This window comes from Schistocerca gregaria, chromosome X (assembly GCF_023897955.1).
Source record: "Schistocerca gregaria isolate iqSchGreg1 chromosome X, iqSchGreg1.2, whole genome shotgun sequence".
Lineage (NCBI taxonomy): Eukaryota > Metazoa > Arthropoda > Insecta > Orthoptera > Acrididae > Schistocerca > Schistocerca gregaria.
The window spans coordinates 20583058-20601844 of record NC_064931.1 but is presented as its reverse complement, the minus strand read 5'-3'; the positions used below and the strand labels follow the sequence as shown (position 1 = coordinate 20601844).

At 37.7% G+C, this 18787-nt stretch overlaps 1 protein-coding gene across 18 annotated transcripts in view; it reads left to right on the top strand.

The window, feature by feature from the left end:
- Positions 1 to 18787, top strand: part of LOC126297395 (muscle calcium channel subunit alpha-1-like) — a 1224415-nt gene that overhangs the window by 1169134 nt on the left and 36494 nt on the right. For all 18 annotated transcript variants that reach the window (XM_049988154.1, XM_049988156.1, XM_049988157.1 and 15 more), the window contains one exon: positions 17934 to 18052. In XM_049988154.1, the coding sequence (XP_049844111.1) occupies positions 17934 to 18052 (119 nt within the window). The remainder of the gene's footprint in view (positions 1 to 17933; positions 18053 to 18787) is intronic.

Here is an 18787-nt window from a genome sequence, read left to right as displayed (position 1 = left end):
TTATGAAAATGCAAAATTTAATTTACATTTCTATAGTCAAAATATTCAGGATTTTAGTACTTGTGAAAAATGCTTGGCTTATAATTAAAAAAAAAATTACATTTCAACAAACTCTGGGCATGACGAACAAGCTGTAATAAAATGAATTTAAGCTGCCAGTTGACTGAGTTACAAAGCTAGTGCATATGTACATCATCTACATCTACATCTACAATTGTATCTGCAATTAAATCTACATGCAGTCCACAAGCCACCATATGGTAAATGGCAGATGGTACCTTGTATCATTACTAGTTACCCTTTCCTGTCCCACTCGCAAGTGGAGCAAGGGAGAAATGACATATGAGATCTAATTTTTCTAACCTTTTCCCAATTTCATTACACAAATAATTCATTGGCTGCTATATAATCATTTTGCAGTCACCTGGAAATGACAGTTGTGTTTTACAGAATGAATCTTGTGTCCCCTTCAGTGATTCCCATTAAAGTTCACAAAGTTAAACCCAACCTTTCTTCCTTCACAAAGTATATTTGTAATACTAATGTGTTAATCAAATGCACAATTCAAAAATCTAGCAGCACTCCTCTAAAACACTTTGATTCCTTAATATGATCTGGTGGGGGTCCCAGACACTTGAGCAGCACTCAAAATGGATTGTACTACTGTTCTACATGCAGTCTCCTTTCCAGTTTCACTTTCCTAGAATTCTGCCAATAAACCAAACTTGACCATTCACCTTCCCTGCTATCGGCATTATGTAATTGTTACATTTCATATCACTTTGCAATTTTATGCCTAGATATTTAATTTACATGAATATTAAGCAGTACACTACTAATACTGTATTACAGAATTGTTTTTCCTATTCATCTGCATTACCTCACATTTTTTCCACACTTAGAACAAGTTGCCTTTCATAACACAAAACAAGAGTTCTGTCTTACGTTATCTGTTTCCTCCTACAGTCCTTCAATGGTAACACTATCCCTTACACTACAGTGTCATTAGCAGTCACAGATTGCTGCCTGACCTAACCAACAGATTGTTTATGTACAGCATACAGAGAACAATGGCAGTCCTATCACACTTTTCTGAGAGCACTCCCTTCTACACTCGTACCTCTGATGAACACTCTCCATTGAGGACAACACACTGAATTCTATTACTTACAAAGTCTTTGAGCCACTTACAGTCTGTAGTGGAGCACTGTGTCAAATGGAAATCTAGGAACATAGAATCAGCCTTTTCCCCTTCGTCCATGGTTCATTGGATGTGATAAAAAGTGATGCTTTCTAAATTCAGTCTGATCTGTGGACAGAAGCTCTTCTATCTCAAGGAAATTTATTATATCAGAATATAGAAAATGCTCAAGAATTCTGCAGAAAAGTGATGTTAATGATTTTTGTCTTTGATTTTGTGAGTCTGTTCTTTTATGCTACTTATATATATGAGGAGATACAAAAAAAGGACAGAATTATTTTTAAAAGCTGTATGTTTTCAAATTGTTTACAAAATGACCTAATCCCTAACAAAACAACAAAATACTCTCCACTACAACTAATACATTAGTATCGTGGTGCTTCCGCTGTTTGAAACAGTTGTTGTAGTCCTCTTTAGATATGGTCCACAGCTCTTCCCTCATTTTTTCCTTTACTTCTTCAGTGTTGTGAAATCAATGTCCTTTCATGCCCCTTTTCATGTGAGGAAATAAGAAAAAGTTGCACAGAGCCAGGTCAGGCAAGATATGTGAGGCAGCAGAACCATGCCATTTTTAGCCGAAAACTGTCTAACACAGATGGCTGTGTGTGCAGGTGTGTTGTCATGGTGAAAGAACCAATCTCCTGTCTGCCACAAATGGTATTTTTTGAAAAACACTGAGCTCCAAGATAGCTCATTAATCTCTGACAGTGGATCAAATGTCTGTCGATGGTCTGGAAGCACAAGCCGTTGTCGAATCTTTTCAATATTTTCATCGATTCGGGCAGTTGATTACATCCAGAATGAGGTTTGTCACCAATTGACATGTCACCATTTTTAAACTAAACAGGCCACTTGTCCACTTTGGTTTTTCTTGTAGCATCATCTTGGTAAGCTGTTTTCAAGATTAATACAGTTTCAGCAGCATTTTTACCAAGTAGAAAACAAAATTTCACAGCTGCACATTGTTCACTTAACTTGCAATCATAAAAAACAAAACAAGAAGAAAACAGTGCTAGCAAAAACAATCATTGCAGATGAACAGAACAAGTCAGGTTGAGAATACAGGTGGCACTGAACTGATAATGAGTTGCACTATACACACCTAGCACTATACACACCTATCAGCAGTAGTGTGTACTACACAAGCTCTGCCCATGACAATCTTATTTCAGCTTTCTTTGGGTACCCCCTCAAGAGAGTTGCCTACACTTTTATGCAATTGTTTGGGACTTTGTACTGGGTGAGAGATTTGCAGTAAATGCAAGCTTAGTAATGGGCCAATGCCAAAGAGTTGCAGAGACTGGGGCATGTTTATGAATGGGGGCATGTTTACATATGGGGCAGGTTTATGCAGAGGACTTTTCTCAGGAATCATTCTTGCTAGAATGCTACTGGTAATGAAAGATTAGTACTGCCATCTACTGAGAGCTCTCACAAACTTCACGCCAACAGCTGACTGAATGTCTTAGCGCAAAGGACACATTTGTGTTTTTGTGCAAACTGAGTAAATGTTGTTACTCAAATATCAAAGGTGCTAGGAAGCATACCTTTTAGAATTGAAAATAGATAAATATATGTTCAAATCAAACAATGAAAAATCCAGGATGGAATGTAACAATATTATGAAAAGCAAAGTTGCTATTCACCACATAGTGGAGATGCTGAGTCGCAGATAGCCACAACAAAAAGATTTTCACACTTAAAGCTTTCAGCCAATAGCCTTTGTCAACAATAGACACACACACACACACACACACACACACACACACACACACACACACAAACGCAAACGCAAACGCAACTCTCACACACGACTACAGTCTCAGGAAACTGAAACCACACTATGAGCTGCAGCACCAGTGCAATTTGCAACTGGGTGGGAGTGAGGAGGAGGCTGGGGTGGGGAGAGGAAGAATAGTATGGTGAGGATGGCAGACAGTGAAATGGTGCAGGTTAGGCGGTGGGCACGGGAGAGATGGTGAGGTGGGGGGGAAGTACTTGGTTAATGCAGCGATTCCTTCATCATAACTGAGTTTGTTGGGAGACGCACTTGGGAATAGGTTTTGTATTAACCTGAACACTGGGACCCTGCAATCAAAAGAAAGTATTGTAGCTTCACAGTACCTAAGTTGTTGTACCGTCATCAGCAAGGCTACAATTTGTCAGTTCTGAAACTGAAAAGCTTGTGTTAGATCCCGCACATTGGCTGTCTGCAGCTGAGGTGCATGAGAAGGGAAGGGGGTGGGGTAGCCATGGTTTACACAATTAAATTATAGCAAAGCAACAAGCAAAGCCTCTGAAAAGAGAAATTTGATTAGTTCTGCTGCTCCGCTCCTGGAATACATGCAATAACACAAGAAGAAATTATGAATGGCCAGTCCTGCAACCTAAAACACAAGATAAACAAGCAAAATCTTCTTCTGAATTATACATCTTGCCATCTGTTATGTCATTTCTTTGTCTCTGTAGAGCTGTACCGTGGGAAGCAAGGAGAGGATGTTGTTCAGTGGCTGGTAGCCTCTTTCTATAACACATAATGTATACATATATTAACTGGGTTCTTTATTCCTAGGAATAAGAAATCTACTTAACTTAAGCTAGTTGTTGTGTGGTGCAAGCTCTCTGTAACAGTACATCTACATCTACATCTACATTTACATTCACATTCATACTCCGCAAGCCACCTGACGGTGTGTGGCGGAGGGTACCTTGAGTATCTCTATCGGTTCTCCCTTCTATTCCAATATCGTATTGTTCGTGGAAAGAAGGATTGTTGGTATGCTTCTGTGTGGGCTCTAATCTCTCTTATTTTATCTTCATGGTCTTTTCGCGAGATATACATAGGAGGGTGTAATATACTGCTTGACTCTTCAGTGAAGGTATGTTCTCGAAACTTTAACAAAAGCCTGTACGGAGCTACTGAGTGTCTCTCCTGCCGAGTCTTCCACTGGAGTTTATCTATCATCTCCTTAATGCTTTTGCGATTACTAAATGATCCTGTAATGAAGTGCACTGCCCTCCGTTGGATCTTCTCTATCTCTTCTATCAACCATATCTGGTACGGATCCCACACTGCCGAGCAGTATTCAAGCAATGGGCGAACAAGTACATGTTAGCTTCACTGCTGGTGAAGTACAGGTCTGCTATGTACACTCTTCTTGTTGGTATGTGCTGCCTGTCTCTGAGCTAACTGCTACTGCGGCTGCCACTAGGCTTGACTGATGATAGACTCGAACTCACTTGGTGCAATAGACTGCAACAGACTGTCCCTCATGTCCACGGCGGCACTCTAAATACTGGCGGCCAATAGGGCATTGGCAGTCCATTTCCTGTGGGTCTGTCATTGGCCTCTGTCGATACTCTCACAACCTCTTTGCCGCCTGGTGTGCTGGCGCCAGCTGAACCTAGCACACTGTCAACAGGAGTATCCACCACAACAGACACTGACTTGTGTGAACCAGTATCTTTTATGGAAAGTTGAAAAGAATGAGTGATATCTTGTGATTTGGAATTAATTGGAACATTTTGTCAGAATGTGAGGTATGAAATATCACTAGTTTAAACACACAGACCAAGCCACTTCCTCAGTCTGGCAACAACAGCATTGCACTCTGGACTATGTTATGAACAAAAATGTAATAAAATGCTCTATCCCATCTCCCTGGCAATGGGAGAAAACTGTCTAAATGCTGTTGCTCCATTTACTTTTTAATGATAACCTAGTTTCTTGAATTGATCAGCATCTGTAATATATGTTAGTTCTTGTATCAGTATAATTCTCATTTCTTGGTGTCCCATAGTGCAAAAACAATAGGCATTGTGGAAAATTATTTTGTATTTACATCAGACTTTACAGTAAAGTGAGGCTGTAGAAGCTTTGCACAGTCCATGCCATCTATAAAAATTACCATGCATATGTTACATACAGGGGTTGGCCAAAAATACGGAAACACTGCAAGAAATGCATGCTTGGACATATATGCAGATTCTTGGCAAGCTGTTGTATTTTATCATGAACTGCACATGTGCAATGCCCTCAATGCATCACAAGTGCCATTTGTGGTCAGAACGGTGTACTGTGTTGTTGTGAGTGAATTATGCCAGAGCTAAGTGGACAAATTGTTCGTGTTTGTATGGTGGGTTCTTCCATAGCAAAGGTGGCCAAAGTGTTTGGTGTCTTAAGAGGCAACATACTAAAGATTTATATTGTGTACAGGGAAAGGAGAAAAACACCATTCATCATGTCACAATGTGGACAAAAGTCTGTGTTGAGCAATTGTCACATGTGGTCACTGAAAAGGATTATAATAAAAAATAAGAGGACTGCTGTAAAAGTTACTGTAGCACGGAAAGTTGCACTTATGAACCCTGTCAGTAACAAAACAACACCAAGGGAGCTCCATAAGATGGGAACTTCAGGTTGAGCCAGAATGCCAAAACCACATATCAGTGATACAAATGCCCGTAAGAGGAATCCGTGGTGTTGAAGCCATAAAACCTGAACTATGGAGCAATGGAAGAAAGTCACTTGGTAAGATGAGTCCTATTGCAAACTATTTCCAAATTCTGACTGAGTTTATGTCTGGCGTATGCCATTTTAAGCCTATGATTGAGACAGCTTGCTGCCAAGAGTGAAACATGGTGATGGTTCAGTGATAATTTGGGGAGCCATATCATGGTAATCCATGGGCCCCATGTCAAGGATTATATGACCATTTCGGCTAATGAGGTCCATCCCATGGTAAAATATTTGTTCCCCAATGGTGTTGCTGTGTTCCAAGATGACAGGGGCCCTATTCACACAGGACTGACTTGTGATCACGAGGAGGAATTGTTACACTCCCAATGGCAACCACCATCACCAGATCTCAATATTATTGAGCCTCTATGGTCTACTTAGGAGAGAAGGATATATGATTGCTATCCACTTACATCATCATTATCTAAACTTTCCATTATTTTGTAGAAAGCACGAAATAAGATTCCTTAGAAAATTATACAGGACCTGTATTTACACTACTGGCCATTAAATTTGCTACACCATGAAGATGATGTGCTACAGACGTGAAATTTAACTAGCAGAAAGAAGATCCTGTGATATGCAAATAATTAGCTTTTGAGAGCGTTCACACAAGGTTGGCGCTGGTGGCAACACCTACAACTTCCTGACATGAGGAAAGTTTCCAACCGATTTCTCATACACAAACAGCAGTTGACCAGTGTTGCCTGGTGAAACGTTGTTGTGATGCCTTGTGTAAGGAGGAGAAATGTGTACCATCACATCTCAGACTTTGATAGAGTTCAGATTGTAGCCTATCGTGATTGTAGTTTATCGTATTGTGACATTGCTGCTTGCGTTGGTCGGGATCTAATGACTGTTAGCACAATATGGAATCAATGGGTTCAGGAGAGTAATATGGAACGTCGGCCTCGTATCACTAGCAGTCAAGATGGCAGGCATCTTATCTGCATGGCTGTAACGGCTTGTGCAGCCACATCTCGATCCCTGAGTCAACAGATGGGGACATTTGCAAGATAACAACCATCTGAACGAACAGTTCAGTGGCGTTTGCAGCAGCATCTACTATCAGCTCGGAGACCATGGCTGCAGTTACCCTTGATGCTGTATCACAGACAGGAGCACCTGCGATCTCGTACTCAACGATGAGCCTGTGTGCTCAAATGACAAATCGTCATTTTTTTGGATGAATCCAGGTTCTGTTTACAGCATCATGATTGTAGCATCCATGTTTGGCGACATCGCAGTGAACACACATTGAAAGCATGTATTCATCATCGCCATACTGGCAAATCACCGGGCATGATGGTATGGGGTGCCATTCGTTACACGTCTGGGTCACCTCTTGTTTGCATTGATAGCACTTTGAACAGTGGACATTACATTTCAGATGTGTTACGACCTGTGGCTCTACCCTTCATTCGATCCCTGAAAAAACCTACATTTCAGCAGGATAATGCACAATCGCATGTTGCAGGTCCTGTACGGGCCTTTCTAGATACAGAACATTTTCGACTGCTGCCCTGTCTAGCACATTCTCCAGATATCTCACCAATTTAAAACGTTTGGTCAGTGGTGGCTGAGCAACTGGCTCCTCACAATACACCAGACACTACTCTTGATGAACTGTGGTATCGTGTTGAAGCTACATGGGCAGCTGTATTTGTACATGCCATCCAAGCTCTGTTTGACTCAATGCCCAGGTGTACCAAAGCTGTTATTACGGCCAGAGGTGGTTGTTCTGGGTACTGGTTCCTCAGGATCTATGCATCCAAATTGCGTGAAAATGTTATCACATGTCAGTTCTAGTATAATATATTTGTCCAATGAATAGCAGTTTATCGTCTGCATTTCTTCTTGGTGTAGCAGTTTTAATGGCCAGTAGTGTATCATTTCTGAGATGACTTGAAGCTGTTTTGAAGAAAATGCCAATGGCTTTTCTAAGCATTGGCAATGTGTTGTGCTTTTTGTGTTTCCCTATTTTTGCCCACCCTCTGTAACTCCTCTGAATCTTGTGGTGGTGTGATTTGGGATACCAACTTTACAGTATCATATAACATGGACCAGAAGCCATATATGGAGGATGTATTTTGCCAGATCATATTTGTTGATAACTTTTGACCACAGGTCTCATTTATAGAAATTAATACTTGGCTTAAATCATGGGCCATTACCCAAATGTTAGTATTTTGGTTACCATAACCCATAAGGAAACTTAATATGAATAAGTAAATTTGTATTAAAAGCCATGTTCATTGCCACTGGTTTGTGAAAACGTGTGTGAAGTTGTCTGCAGTGCTTCAGTGAGCTGCACTTTCTAATAAAGTTACAGGAAGCTTTTTGATGTGGTCAGCTATGCAAATTCCTTAGAAAAAAGTAGTTGCCACATTATTTGGCAGTTTCTTTGTATGGAACTCCCTTGCAATTTGTTATATTGTTTTCTAGACTGTTTTATCTTCTGAGAGCTCCCTGGTCAGAGAACTGTGGATGTTTGTTATATTGTGGCTCCTTCAGGCTCCCATTGCATTTCCATGTCATTGAATATATTTGTTACATTTAACAGTTCCCCCAATGCCAGGTTGGAAAGACTTAGTACTTTCTGCAGCTGGCTTCATCTAGAGAATGTTGGATCAATACAATACCTTTGTATGAAGTTCTGCAATTTGCGTTTCTGCATTTTAAGTGAAATAACTTTATGAAACCTGCAGTTCTGAAACTCAATGTTTTAAGGCTGATGTGCCCATTTGGAGGCTCAAATAAACACTAAACTGCCCAGAATGGCATGGATATTCTTTGAAAAATATCAAGACATATTATGCCAAAATACAGTAAATAGCATGGCTGTTACATCTCTTTCATGACAGATGTTCTGCACATCTACCCACAACAGATGCAAGTCAAGCTACTGAGGCTCTGATATTTGTAAGTTACATTGTGAGCTTGAAAGCTCTGGAGTCAGACATTTTAACATGAGTCCCATTTGTCCTTCACTGTACAGAATCTTGGAAACAGTGATGACACATGATTTGGTCAGTCAACTGTCGTCTTGCTATGGTGAATTCAAAGAGATCTGTAGCTGTTGGTGGGCCACTAGGTGTTGCAGTATCTGTTGTTTATTGTTACTAGTAGTATTGCATCTTCTTCTTCTTTTCTGCTAGTTGTTGTGATATCCATTATTGCTCTTGGAACATTTCATTGATATCTGGATCCATATTGTCTGATTGGACAATACAGTATGTGAATATGTAAGAGCACCCACTTCTAGTTTACACTGGTGTGTCTCTGGATACAAAAAATAAAATAAGACTGCAGTTCAAGCACACTAGGCTGTGTGAATGAATACCTGAGTAGCTAATGAGTGGCAGTCTTCTACTTAGGCCATCAGGTGACTGGTTCCAGCAGCTGGTCAGTGCCCATGTTTAAGAGATCCAGAGAAATAAATACTTGGTGACAATTGCATGGAAGGTTGTCTGCCCTCAGTGAGATACACTAGTGGCTGGTAAACCATAACTTTGCACAGATTTTATATACTAGTTGTGATGTTGCAGAACTCTTAATAAACATTAGTAGTCCTTGAATGTCCAAACACAATTATTGTCTACATGTGAGGTGCCAGTAACGAGATGATTCCAGTTTCCTATTGCTAACCTGTTGGTCACAGTATTTTCCTCCATTGGTGAGGATGTCATCTGAGTGTAGAGACAGTCTTATATAATAGCAGTGTGTAAAAATTGTATCTCATTATTATGATAATACCAAAGAATATAAATGAGTATTTTTTATTTTGATTCAGTAAAATTCTGGCATCTTCAGATGAAGGCTCTCCATCCTTTAAGTGAAGGATGAAATAATATTACAAACAATGTACTGAGAAAGACATTGTTAACTGGCAAACTAGCAAAATCTCAGATTTCCTACGTATTACATAAATATGTCAGAGTTTGTGAACACTAATAGGTATCACCTTGTAGGACAACAAAGAGAGAAATTAGTAACTAAAATGTTGCACTACAGTACAATGGTTAGTAAATGCTAAAGCAAGTTCTAACAAGAATGCTACAAGGTACTGTCTTTGCTAGATCAGATAGCAGTCACTAAAATCATAAAGCATAATTAATGATTCTCAAATTCAGTCAAAACAGGTCATGTGTGGTCCAAGTTCAGAACTGTTATCTGTTACACTCAGAACTTATACCTCCAAGTTCAGTGATAAACATTATAAATAACCAATCATGGTTTATCAGTAACAAATGCACTGCAAAAATAAGCTGTTGTGATGTTGATTCAAAAATGTTGTGGGGTCATCAAACAAAAGTTAAGAGCAACTTTTGTATCTATGTGAAATTCAGTTTTTAAATCCTGTAACAATTTCCATAGTTAGAAATTAATAAAAGATAGTTCACACCATATAATAATAAAAAAAAATGTGGTAAGTAGAATTGCTCAGCACACTGAAAACTTCTAGCCACACAATTGTGAAGCACCATTATATTAAAACAGAAGACAACAAAAGGAAAATCTTATATTTCATATTTTAAAAAAGCATTCACACGATAAAAATGTACTATGTTATCAGAATCTGACTACTACACACTCTTCACAATGATAATGGAAGTATGTGCCCACCATCTTCAAACAATTAAAACTTTTGAAAATGTATAAGATGCCAGTCCTTCATGTAGTCCTGTTATGTTTGAAATATTAGCTTGGCCTTATTGCAAATCTCTGATGTGTTGTACAGTCACAAGTGATTAACAAAGATCCTAATTGCTCCCATATATTATGAAGTTATATCCAAGGAGGACAGGTATATAGACTGAGGGGAGGATTAAGAAAGTTCTTTCAAAAGATGAGCACTTATGTAGGAAGCAAATGAGATATGAAACACACATTGTTCTCTTCACATAGGATATTTTGCAAATAATGAAGAGAGCAGAGAGATAGATTTTGTAATCCTAAGTTTCATTTTATTTATTTCTCCAAGGATAATCTCACAATTACATCAGAATTGTCGTGGTAACACAATTCAAATCAACAGGTCAAAATATACAGCACACAGGATATGTAATAGACCTTATGAGGTTAGAACAGGTGGTTGGCCATGGCCTTGATTAAGGAATCATCCCACAATTTTCCTAGGTCATTTAGGAAAACCAGGGAAAACCCAGATCAGGATGACTAGACAGAGCAACACTATCTTCCTGAATATGAGATCAGAGTCTTAACAGCTGCACTGCATAATTTAGTTGGTCCCTGTATTACAGATTTTCAAACAATCTTTGGTACATGGAATGTGTTCCCAAATTTGTGGTGGATTTTCTAAAAAAAAATTGCATTATAGAATCCAATGCCTTGTCTTCAAAAACTACATGTATACTTTTCAAACCATTGTGAAGTGCATGACAGAGGATAATCACATTGTAAAAGAATATTATGGTTTCTTCTCATTCTATCTGCATATGAAACATGGGAAGACTGAGGACTTAAATGACTATGTGCATCTATTTTCAAGCATCTACCAGTTCAAGTTTTTCAATATCTCAGCAATACTCTCCCATGGATCAATCACAGCTGTGAACATTAATGCTGCTCATCTTAGCATATGTTCAATATCTCCTGTTAGTCCTATTTGGTATGGTGCACCACATGTAAGTACTATTATAGGATGGGTCTCACAAGGTTTTTTTTAATTAATCTCCTTTGTAGATTGATCGCATTTTCTCAGTATCCTACCAATGAACCAATGTACGCCACATGCTATACCCATCACTGAGCCAATGTAAGTGTTCTGCTTCATATCCCTACAAATTGCCACCCACAGATACTTGTATGGATAGACTGATTAGAGTTGTGACTCTTTGATACTGTAGTCATAAAATAATATGCTTCTCTGTTTTGTAAAGTACAAAATTTTACATTTCTGGACATTTGAAGCAAGTTTGCCCATCTTTGCCCCACTGTGAAACCATGTCAAGCTCTGCCTTCTTCAAACTGACTTCATTATAAATAACAGCATCACCTGATAAAATCCTGAGGTTATTGTAATTATCACCACTCAGGCCATTGGTATACAACTTTAATTACAAGGATGCCAATGCACTTCCTTAAGACACACAAGATGTTACTCCATTTTCTATCCAAGGTAACATACTGCATCCACTCTACCAATAAATCATCAGTCCAGTCACCAGTTTCATTTAATAACCTCTGAGACCATACTTTTATTAATAAGTTTTAATGTGCTACTGAGTCATATACTTTTTGTAAGTCAACAAAATTACATCTGCCTGACTGTCTTGAACCATGGCTTTCAAAATGTCATGTGAGAAAAGTGAGAGTTGGGTTTTACGTGATCAAAGTTTCAGGAATCTGTTCTGGTTGGCATGGAGGATGTCATTCTGTCCTGCATACCTCATTATGCTTGGGCCACTGATGACCTCACTGTATAGCACCCTAAAACACTAATTACATCACATCATTATCTTTCAGCACATAATATATTCTGAGATTCTACAACAAATGGATGACAAGGCTACTGGATGGTAGTCCTGTGGATCACTTCTTCTACCCACCTTGTAGAGAAGTGTGAGTGGTGGTTTCTTGCAAGAACTGTGCACAGTATTCTTTTAAGGAATATGTGGTATATTATGATTAAAAGAGGTATGAGCGAAGTTTTCTTGCAAGCAGTGTGCACAATTTTTGTTTGAGGGATCTGTGATATATTATGGTTAAAAGAGGGATACCTCAGTCACAAATTCTGTATAGAATCTGATAGGTATTCAATCACAGATTGAAGTTTTGTTCGGCTGTAGCAGTTTCAGTTGTTTATCAGTGCCACTGACTGTAAGATCCATAGCATTTATCTTTGAGTGTTCATAAAAACAGAGACAATCTACGGAGCTTCCCTAGAATTTAATTATGGTTACCATCTGCACCATCCACATTGCTGCTACATGTTTTTAATGTCATCTACTCACTTTCATATAGTTATCTTTCCTTATATTTCTTATCACTTGGAATCCAGCATGAGCTTCCTTAGTACACCAGTTTGCCTGTTTACTTGTTCCATCAACCAGTATTTCATTTTCAGTACGGTCACAGTTGTGTCTTCCTCTGCAGTCTGTTCACTGATTGATTTATTTGTTATCCTATTTCTTCTCATGGTTGCCAATATACACCACTCCATTATCTGTTAGGCAGTGCTGGGTTTTTAATTGTTTTGCATTAAAAATCCATGTGTCAATATCATAAGCCACAATTCATGGAACACACTGGTAATTGTAGTGATGGTAAACTTTCCTTTTCAGCCACATCAGACACTTAATTTTTAAAAGCTTATTATTTTACTGAAAGCACTTGAGGCCACTTTGACTCTTCTACTTCAATATTTTGCTGATCATCCACTCAGCAATCATAAATACAAAAATTCATCAAATTATATGATTTTCTTGACAATGTGTACTATTTTACTCATATACTTACTTACATATGTTTACTGTTTGTCATTTTAGTCTTATTGTAATTATTTCCAAGCCTACTTTCAAACTTCTCAAGGCCAGTCAAAATAAATACTGTTGAGACTGTTTCAAATGCTTTCTCAAAATTCATGAACCCCAAACACAGCGGTAATTCCTACTTATTGCTCTGTTCTGTAATTTCATTCATGACATGCAAATGGTCCATTGTGCTGTAATGCCTTCATTTGAAGAGTTTCTGTAAACAATTTTGCAATTTCCATGTTTACTGAATAGCCTTCAGCTTTCATCATTTTGCCAATGGCATTGCCCCAGTGGTAACACCAGTTCACATTAGACCACCAAAGTTAAGTACTGTTGGGCTTGGCTAGCTCTTTAATAGGTGACGGTCTGGATCTTCGGAGTGCTGTTGGCAAGTGAGGTACATTCTGCCCTTGGAAAGTCAATTGAGTAGCTATTTGATTGCGAAGTAGCAGCTCCAATCACAAAAACTGACAGCAAATGGAAGACTGGTGTGCTGACCATATGCCCCTTTATATCAGCATCCAGTGACACCTATTCACTGAGGGTAACCTGTTAGTTGGTCAGTACTGTTGCGGCTTCTGAGGCCTGATTAAACTGAGTTTAGTTTATTTTTCATAATTTTTATTGAAAACCATCCTGTCTAGGTGCCTTTTTCTTTTTTATATAGGATATGGGTTTATACACTTTACCTGGCATTACTGGTGGAACATTAATATTTTTTTTTATTCACTATCTGCATTTCCAACATACCTCTTGATCTACATCTAAATTTAAAGAAGTGTTGGAATTGTTGTTTGAGTCTGTCTCTGTTTTTAGTTATTGTGCAATCTGCTATTTTAACTTGTAAGATGTAGCTTCTACCCAGCTGAGTTTTCTGTTTTTGTTTCTCCAGATTTTTATTATTTTCAAATGCTTCTCTTTCTATTATATCTCCTCACAATTCTCTTGGTATTTTACTAAATAGTTTTATGCAATCCAACATATTCTACCATGTTCCTATTATCGTTAACTTAAAAATATAACTCACTTAGGTTTACATATGCTGACTGGCTAATAACATAATGACTGTATTGTTCGTCTGTTGCACATTAATTGACTAAGGCTTTGGGCATATTCCAGATAATAATAAGTAGTAAGATATTCCATTTTAGATATTTAATAAAAACAGTAGAGTTAAAAGGGATGAAGATACAATACACAATGAAGTAAATTTGTTTAATTACTAGCTTTAAAATTAGAAAATGATAATATTACTGCTGCTATTTCATGAGAGCAGCTCAGCGTGCACAGGAATTCCCAAAGTTCATCAAAATGTGCATACAAAGTGAAATCTTCTAGTTTGAATAATTACCAAACTAACAGTTTATTGCAGTGAAAGTATACAGTTTTTGAAACAGGAAAATCAAGTCTACAAGACAATGGTCCTGTGTTTTGGAAAGCATTGTATTTTAAGATTCAGACATTCTGCAACACAAAAATGTTGACTCCAGATGACTATTGAAATATTACCAGGTTCAATTCTGTAGAGAATGGGTGTGCTCAGCAGCTAAGTTTATTAAAATTGAGCAATGCACAATAACCAATTGCTAACAATCTGTTTATTGCAGATGTAGATATATTTCAACCACTGTGTGGCTATCATCAATGCAATAAGATGCAAGTCAAATCATCATTATCACTCACCTGTACAAATAGCTCCTACAAATTATCCATGTCAGTACTTCAGTTCACTGATCATGGATAATCTAGTAGGAGCTATTTGTAAAGGCAAGTAAGTGATGATGATTTGACTTGCATCTTGCAGCACTGATGATAGACATGCAGTGGTTGAAATCTACGATAAACAATTTATCAGTGACTGGTTGCTGTACATTTCTCAATTTTAATTGAAATATTACTTTTTCAGAAAAAGTGCACAGTCTGTTGAAAAGACGAGAACGAGAAGATGAGGAGTCTTAAGTGAACTGTTTGTGTCAGTCTTAAAAGAAACAATTTTTAGCATTGTTGAATTTTTATCATCATATGGTTTGCAATTATTGTAAATAATAAGTATTTCTTTAAATAAAATATTTCCCATAAGAACCAAGTATACTGTTGTCATCAGCAATCATTAAATTATAGAGTGAACAATAAAGTTTGATGAAACGTTTCATGGATAAAAAATTAGTTATTTTATGTTAATTATCATATATGTACTACTAACAAAAAAAAACTGAAATGGAAAAAAATAATAAGATTGGCATTAGGTGTGATATAAGAACAAGTCTGATAGTCCTAGCTTGCTTTGTTACTGCTGTTCAATTTAATCTAATCTACCTCCTTGTTCTTATGAGAGAGATATCCCCAACTCAATTGCTTGAAACTGATTTTAAAGATTTTAAACAATGGAGATTTGTGTGTTCTATGATCCATCAAAGTCTTTTATGTGTAAGACTCTACATTTGTGTACAATCAATAGTTGAAGGTTAATGAATGTAATGACTATAGAAGTTCATATCTCTAAAAAACAATACCACACAACAAATAATTATAGGGGGTGGATAGAAATATGGAAACACCAAAAACAAAACACATTGCCATGCCTAATATAAGGTAGGAAAACTGCTGCCATTCAAAATAGTTTCCAGTCATCTCAGAATGGATAAATACAGGCCCCATATGGTGAAAGTAAATCTTATACCACTCTGCCTGCAAAATAATGGCAAGCTCAGGTAATGATGAAGGAGGTAGATAGTGACCACACACGCTTCTCTCAAAAGTAGATCACAAAGGCTCAATAATATTGAGATCTAGTGACTGTGGTTGCCAGGATAAGTGTGACAATTCAGCCTTGTGCTCACATAACCAGTCGTGGATGGTGCAAACTGTATGAACACACGCCCTGTCATCTTGGAACACAGCAACAGCATTGGGGAAGAAATATTGTACCATGGTCAGCCAAAATGGTTACATGATCCTTGGCAGTAATGTGACCTAGCAGAAGAACCATGGGGTCCATGGAATTCCACACTGTGGTTGCCCAAATCATTGCTGAATGCTGACCTTGTTTCACTCTTGGCTGCAAGCTTTCTGTATCGTAGGCTTGGAATGTCATACATCAGACACAAATAATACTTGTCTGACCAAATGACTTTCTTCCATTGTTGTATAGCCTAGATTTCATGGCTTCAGCACCACATTATCCTGTGTTGGGTATTTATGCAACTACAATTCCCACCTCATTGAGTTTCTTCATGTTGTTAAAAATTTCAATATCTCCTTTAAAAATACATATATACATATTAAAAATATAGAGCTGATGGAGTAATTTTTAGCCAAAATGGAAGTAATTGTAACATGTGACATGAAAACACAAGATCACTGCTAGATAAAATATATTTTCATATGATAGGTACCAAATTTAACAATGAGAACAGTGTTCAGGGTGCCACATGGCAAGCTAGACACCAACAGTTCAGTCACGAAATGAATTGCACTATTGACCAATTGTGAAATGAGTGAGTGATGATAATACCGAGGTGGCACTAGAGTCTACAGCCTTTTTGCCTTACGTAGGGAGCATTTCAAACAGGATTGGTTGTATTTTGCAGAAATATGTTGTGCAAGGTTCCATAAAGGATTATCTTGGTTTGTGTAGGGGAAATTTCTACCGTAGTCCTTGCAATTGTGGCATGTCATACATTAATCACACTATCAGGAATGTGGAGGATTTGTGTACTGAGCATAAGCAGCACACATGCTTACAATAGCTCAGCAAATCTACCATTGCAGAGATTGTCCTGGCACCAGTCATCCTATGGATTATAATGACACAGATATAACAGTGTTATTAAGGAAGCTGCTAAAATCAAATTAGCAAGTTAAATTTTAAATGGAGATAGTGGTTTTTGTTTAAATTGTGCACGAGATCCTGCTATCTCCATTGTAAAAAATGGAGAGGCAGAGTTTATGCTACCTCAATCATTGATTATTGATTACACTATAGATAACTTCTGACATCAGTCACCTTTGGTTTCTGATGGCACTAGTGTTTACAGTGTGTGTTAATGTTATCTTGCTGGAGTTTCCCTGAAAACTGAGATTTCAAATTCCCTTGCACAGTACTTACTTGCTTTAATTTTGCCTTGAAAATGGTAGGGTATACTCCTACCAAAATATCAGCAGTTGTTGATGATGTCACCCAGCTGCATTTCTGTAAGTTATTTGAATATTGTATATGCTGGAAGAAACTCAGGTCTCCATGTGTCACGTGTATCAGCAAGGGGGACAAATACTTAAAACACTGTGAAGATGGCTGTAACTCTTTAACCAACAATACGTCAACAGGCATTATCTTGCTGGAATGAAAAGTTGGTTTAGGTGTATGCGGGTGAACGCTAAAGGAAAGACTGGTGTTGATACCAGTTGCAACTGATGACTGCTGAGCCTGCTAATGATGCTGAATCGTCCCCATTTCATTTGCAGCTTTAAATTGTCTTAATTAACTATTGTTATGTTCAAAAACACCTCTCAGATTCATTTTTTGTTAATTTTATCAAGGAGAGGGGAGGTGTTTTATATCAGATGCATGTGTTTACCCTTAATCCAATGGTCCATTCACTTGAAACCTAGTTAGAATAACATTTATAAACATCATGTAATATGAATTTGAATTTTTTAAATTAATTGTTGATATGTACAAAAGACATTTTATAATGCTTTTTCTTCTCCATAGGTCTCACCCACAAATTCTATAGATTACTTACCCTACAATTCAATTCATAGGGCTATAACTGAGAGTATGAATCATGTAACAAGCATGACAAAAGCAGCTGTAGCCCCTCAGATAATGAGGTACGTATAAATATTGTTCCTCCACTCATATACTAAATGTACACAAAGGCTTACTGTTTAGATATTCAGCAGGACAGATCTATGCATTGTAGCATCATTTCACAATATATTGTAGCTGCAGTCTTCTCTTGATTAAACAGTATTTAATAATGACCTTGACTATATTCCAGATCTATTTTAGATATTGAATAATTTACATGATATTAAATGGTTTTTGATTTTGAGACAGCTGTATTGTGAAAAATTAACATTGAGACTAAATGATAACTTTTGAGCAACACATTAAGGCTGTCAAAATTTATTTCAGGCAATCAGTCCATTCCATATTTAGGAAATTAGCTTTTGGGAAAATGTGAGAATCCTACATTTTTGTCCTGAGCAAACTCCTAGTGGAGGCAGTTTGCTGTTTTCTCCTTGTAATGCGTTATAAAGTGTTTAAGAGTGTATCTGTGTCATGGGGATGTGTTTAAAGTTATGATGGATGAAGGGAAGGGAGAGGGCTAAATCCTTTGCTGGCACATAGACTAATACTCTCAAACAGCACCATGACAAGGATACCCATACCTGGGAAGGGGGAGGGGGGGGCGTCAAGGGCACCCCACCCCCCTCCCCCAAACTCTCAGTGGAAGGAAAAGGTGTATAGTATAGTCAGGTGTTTTTATTTTGGGTAAATGATTCAAAAATCAGTATTACAGAGGTTTTTAACAGGGTAGAAACTGGAACTTTTTTGGGTTA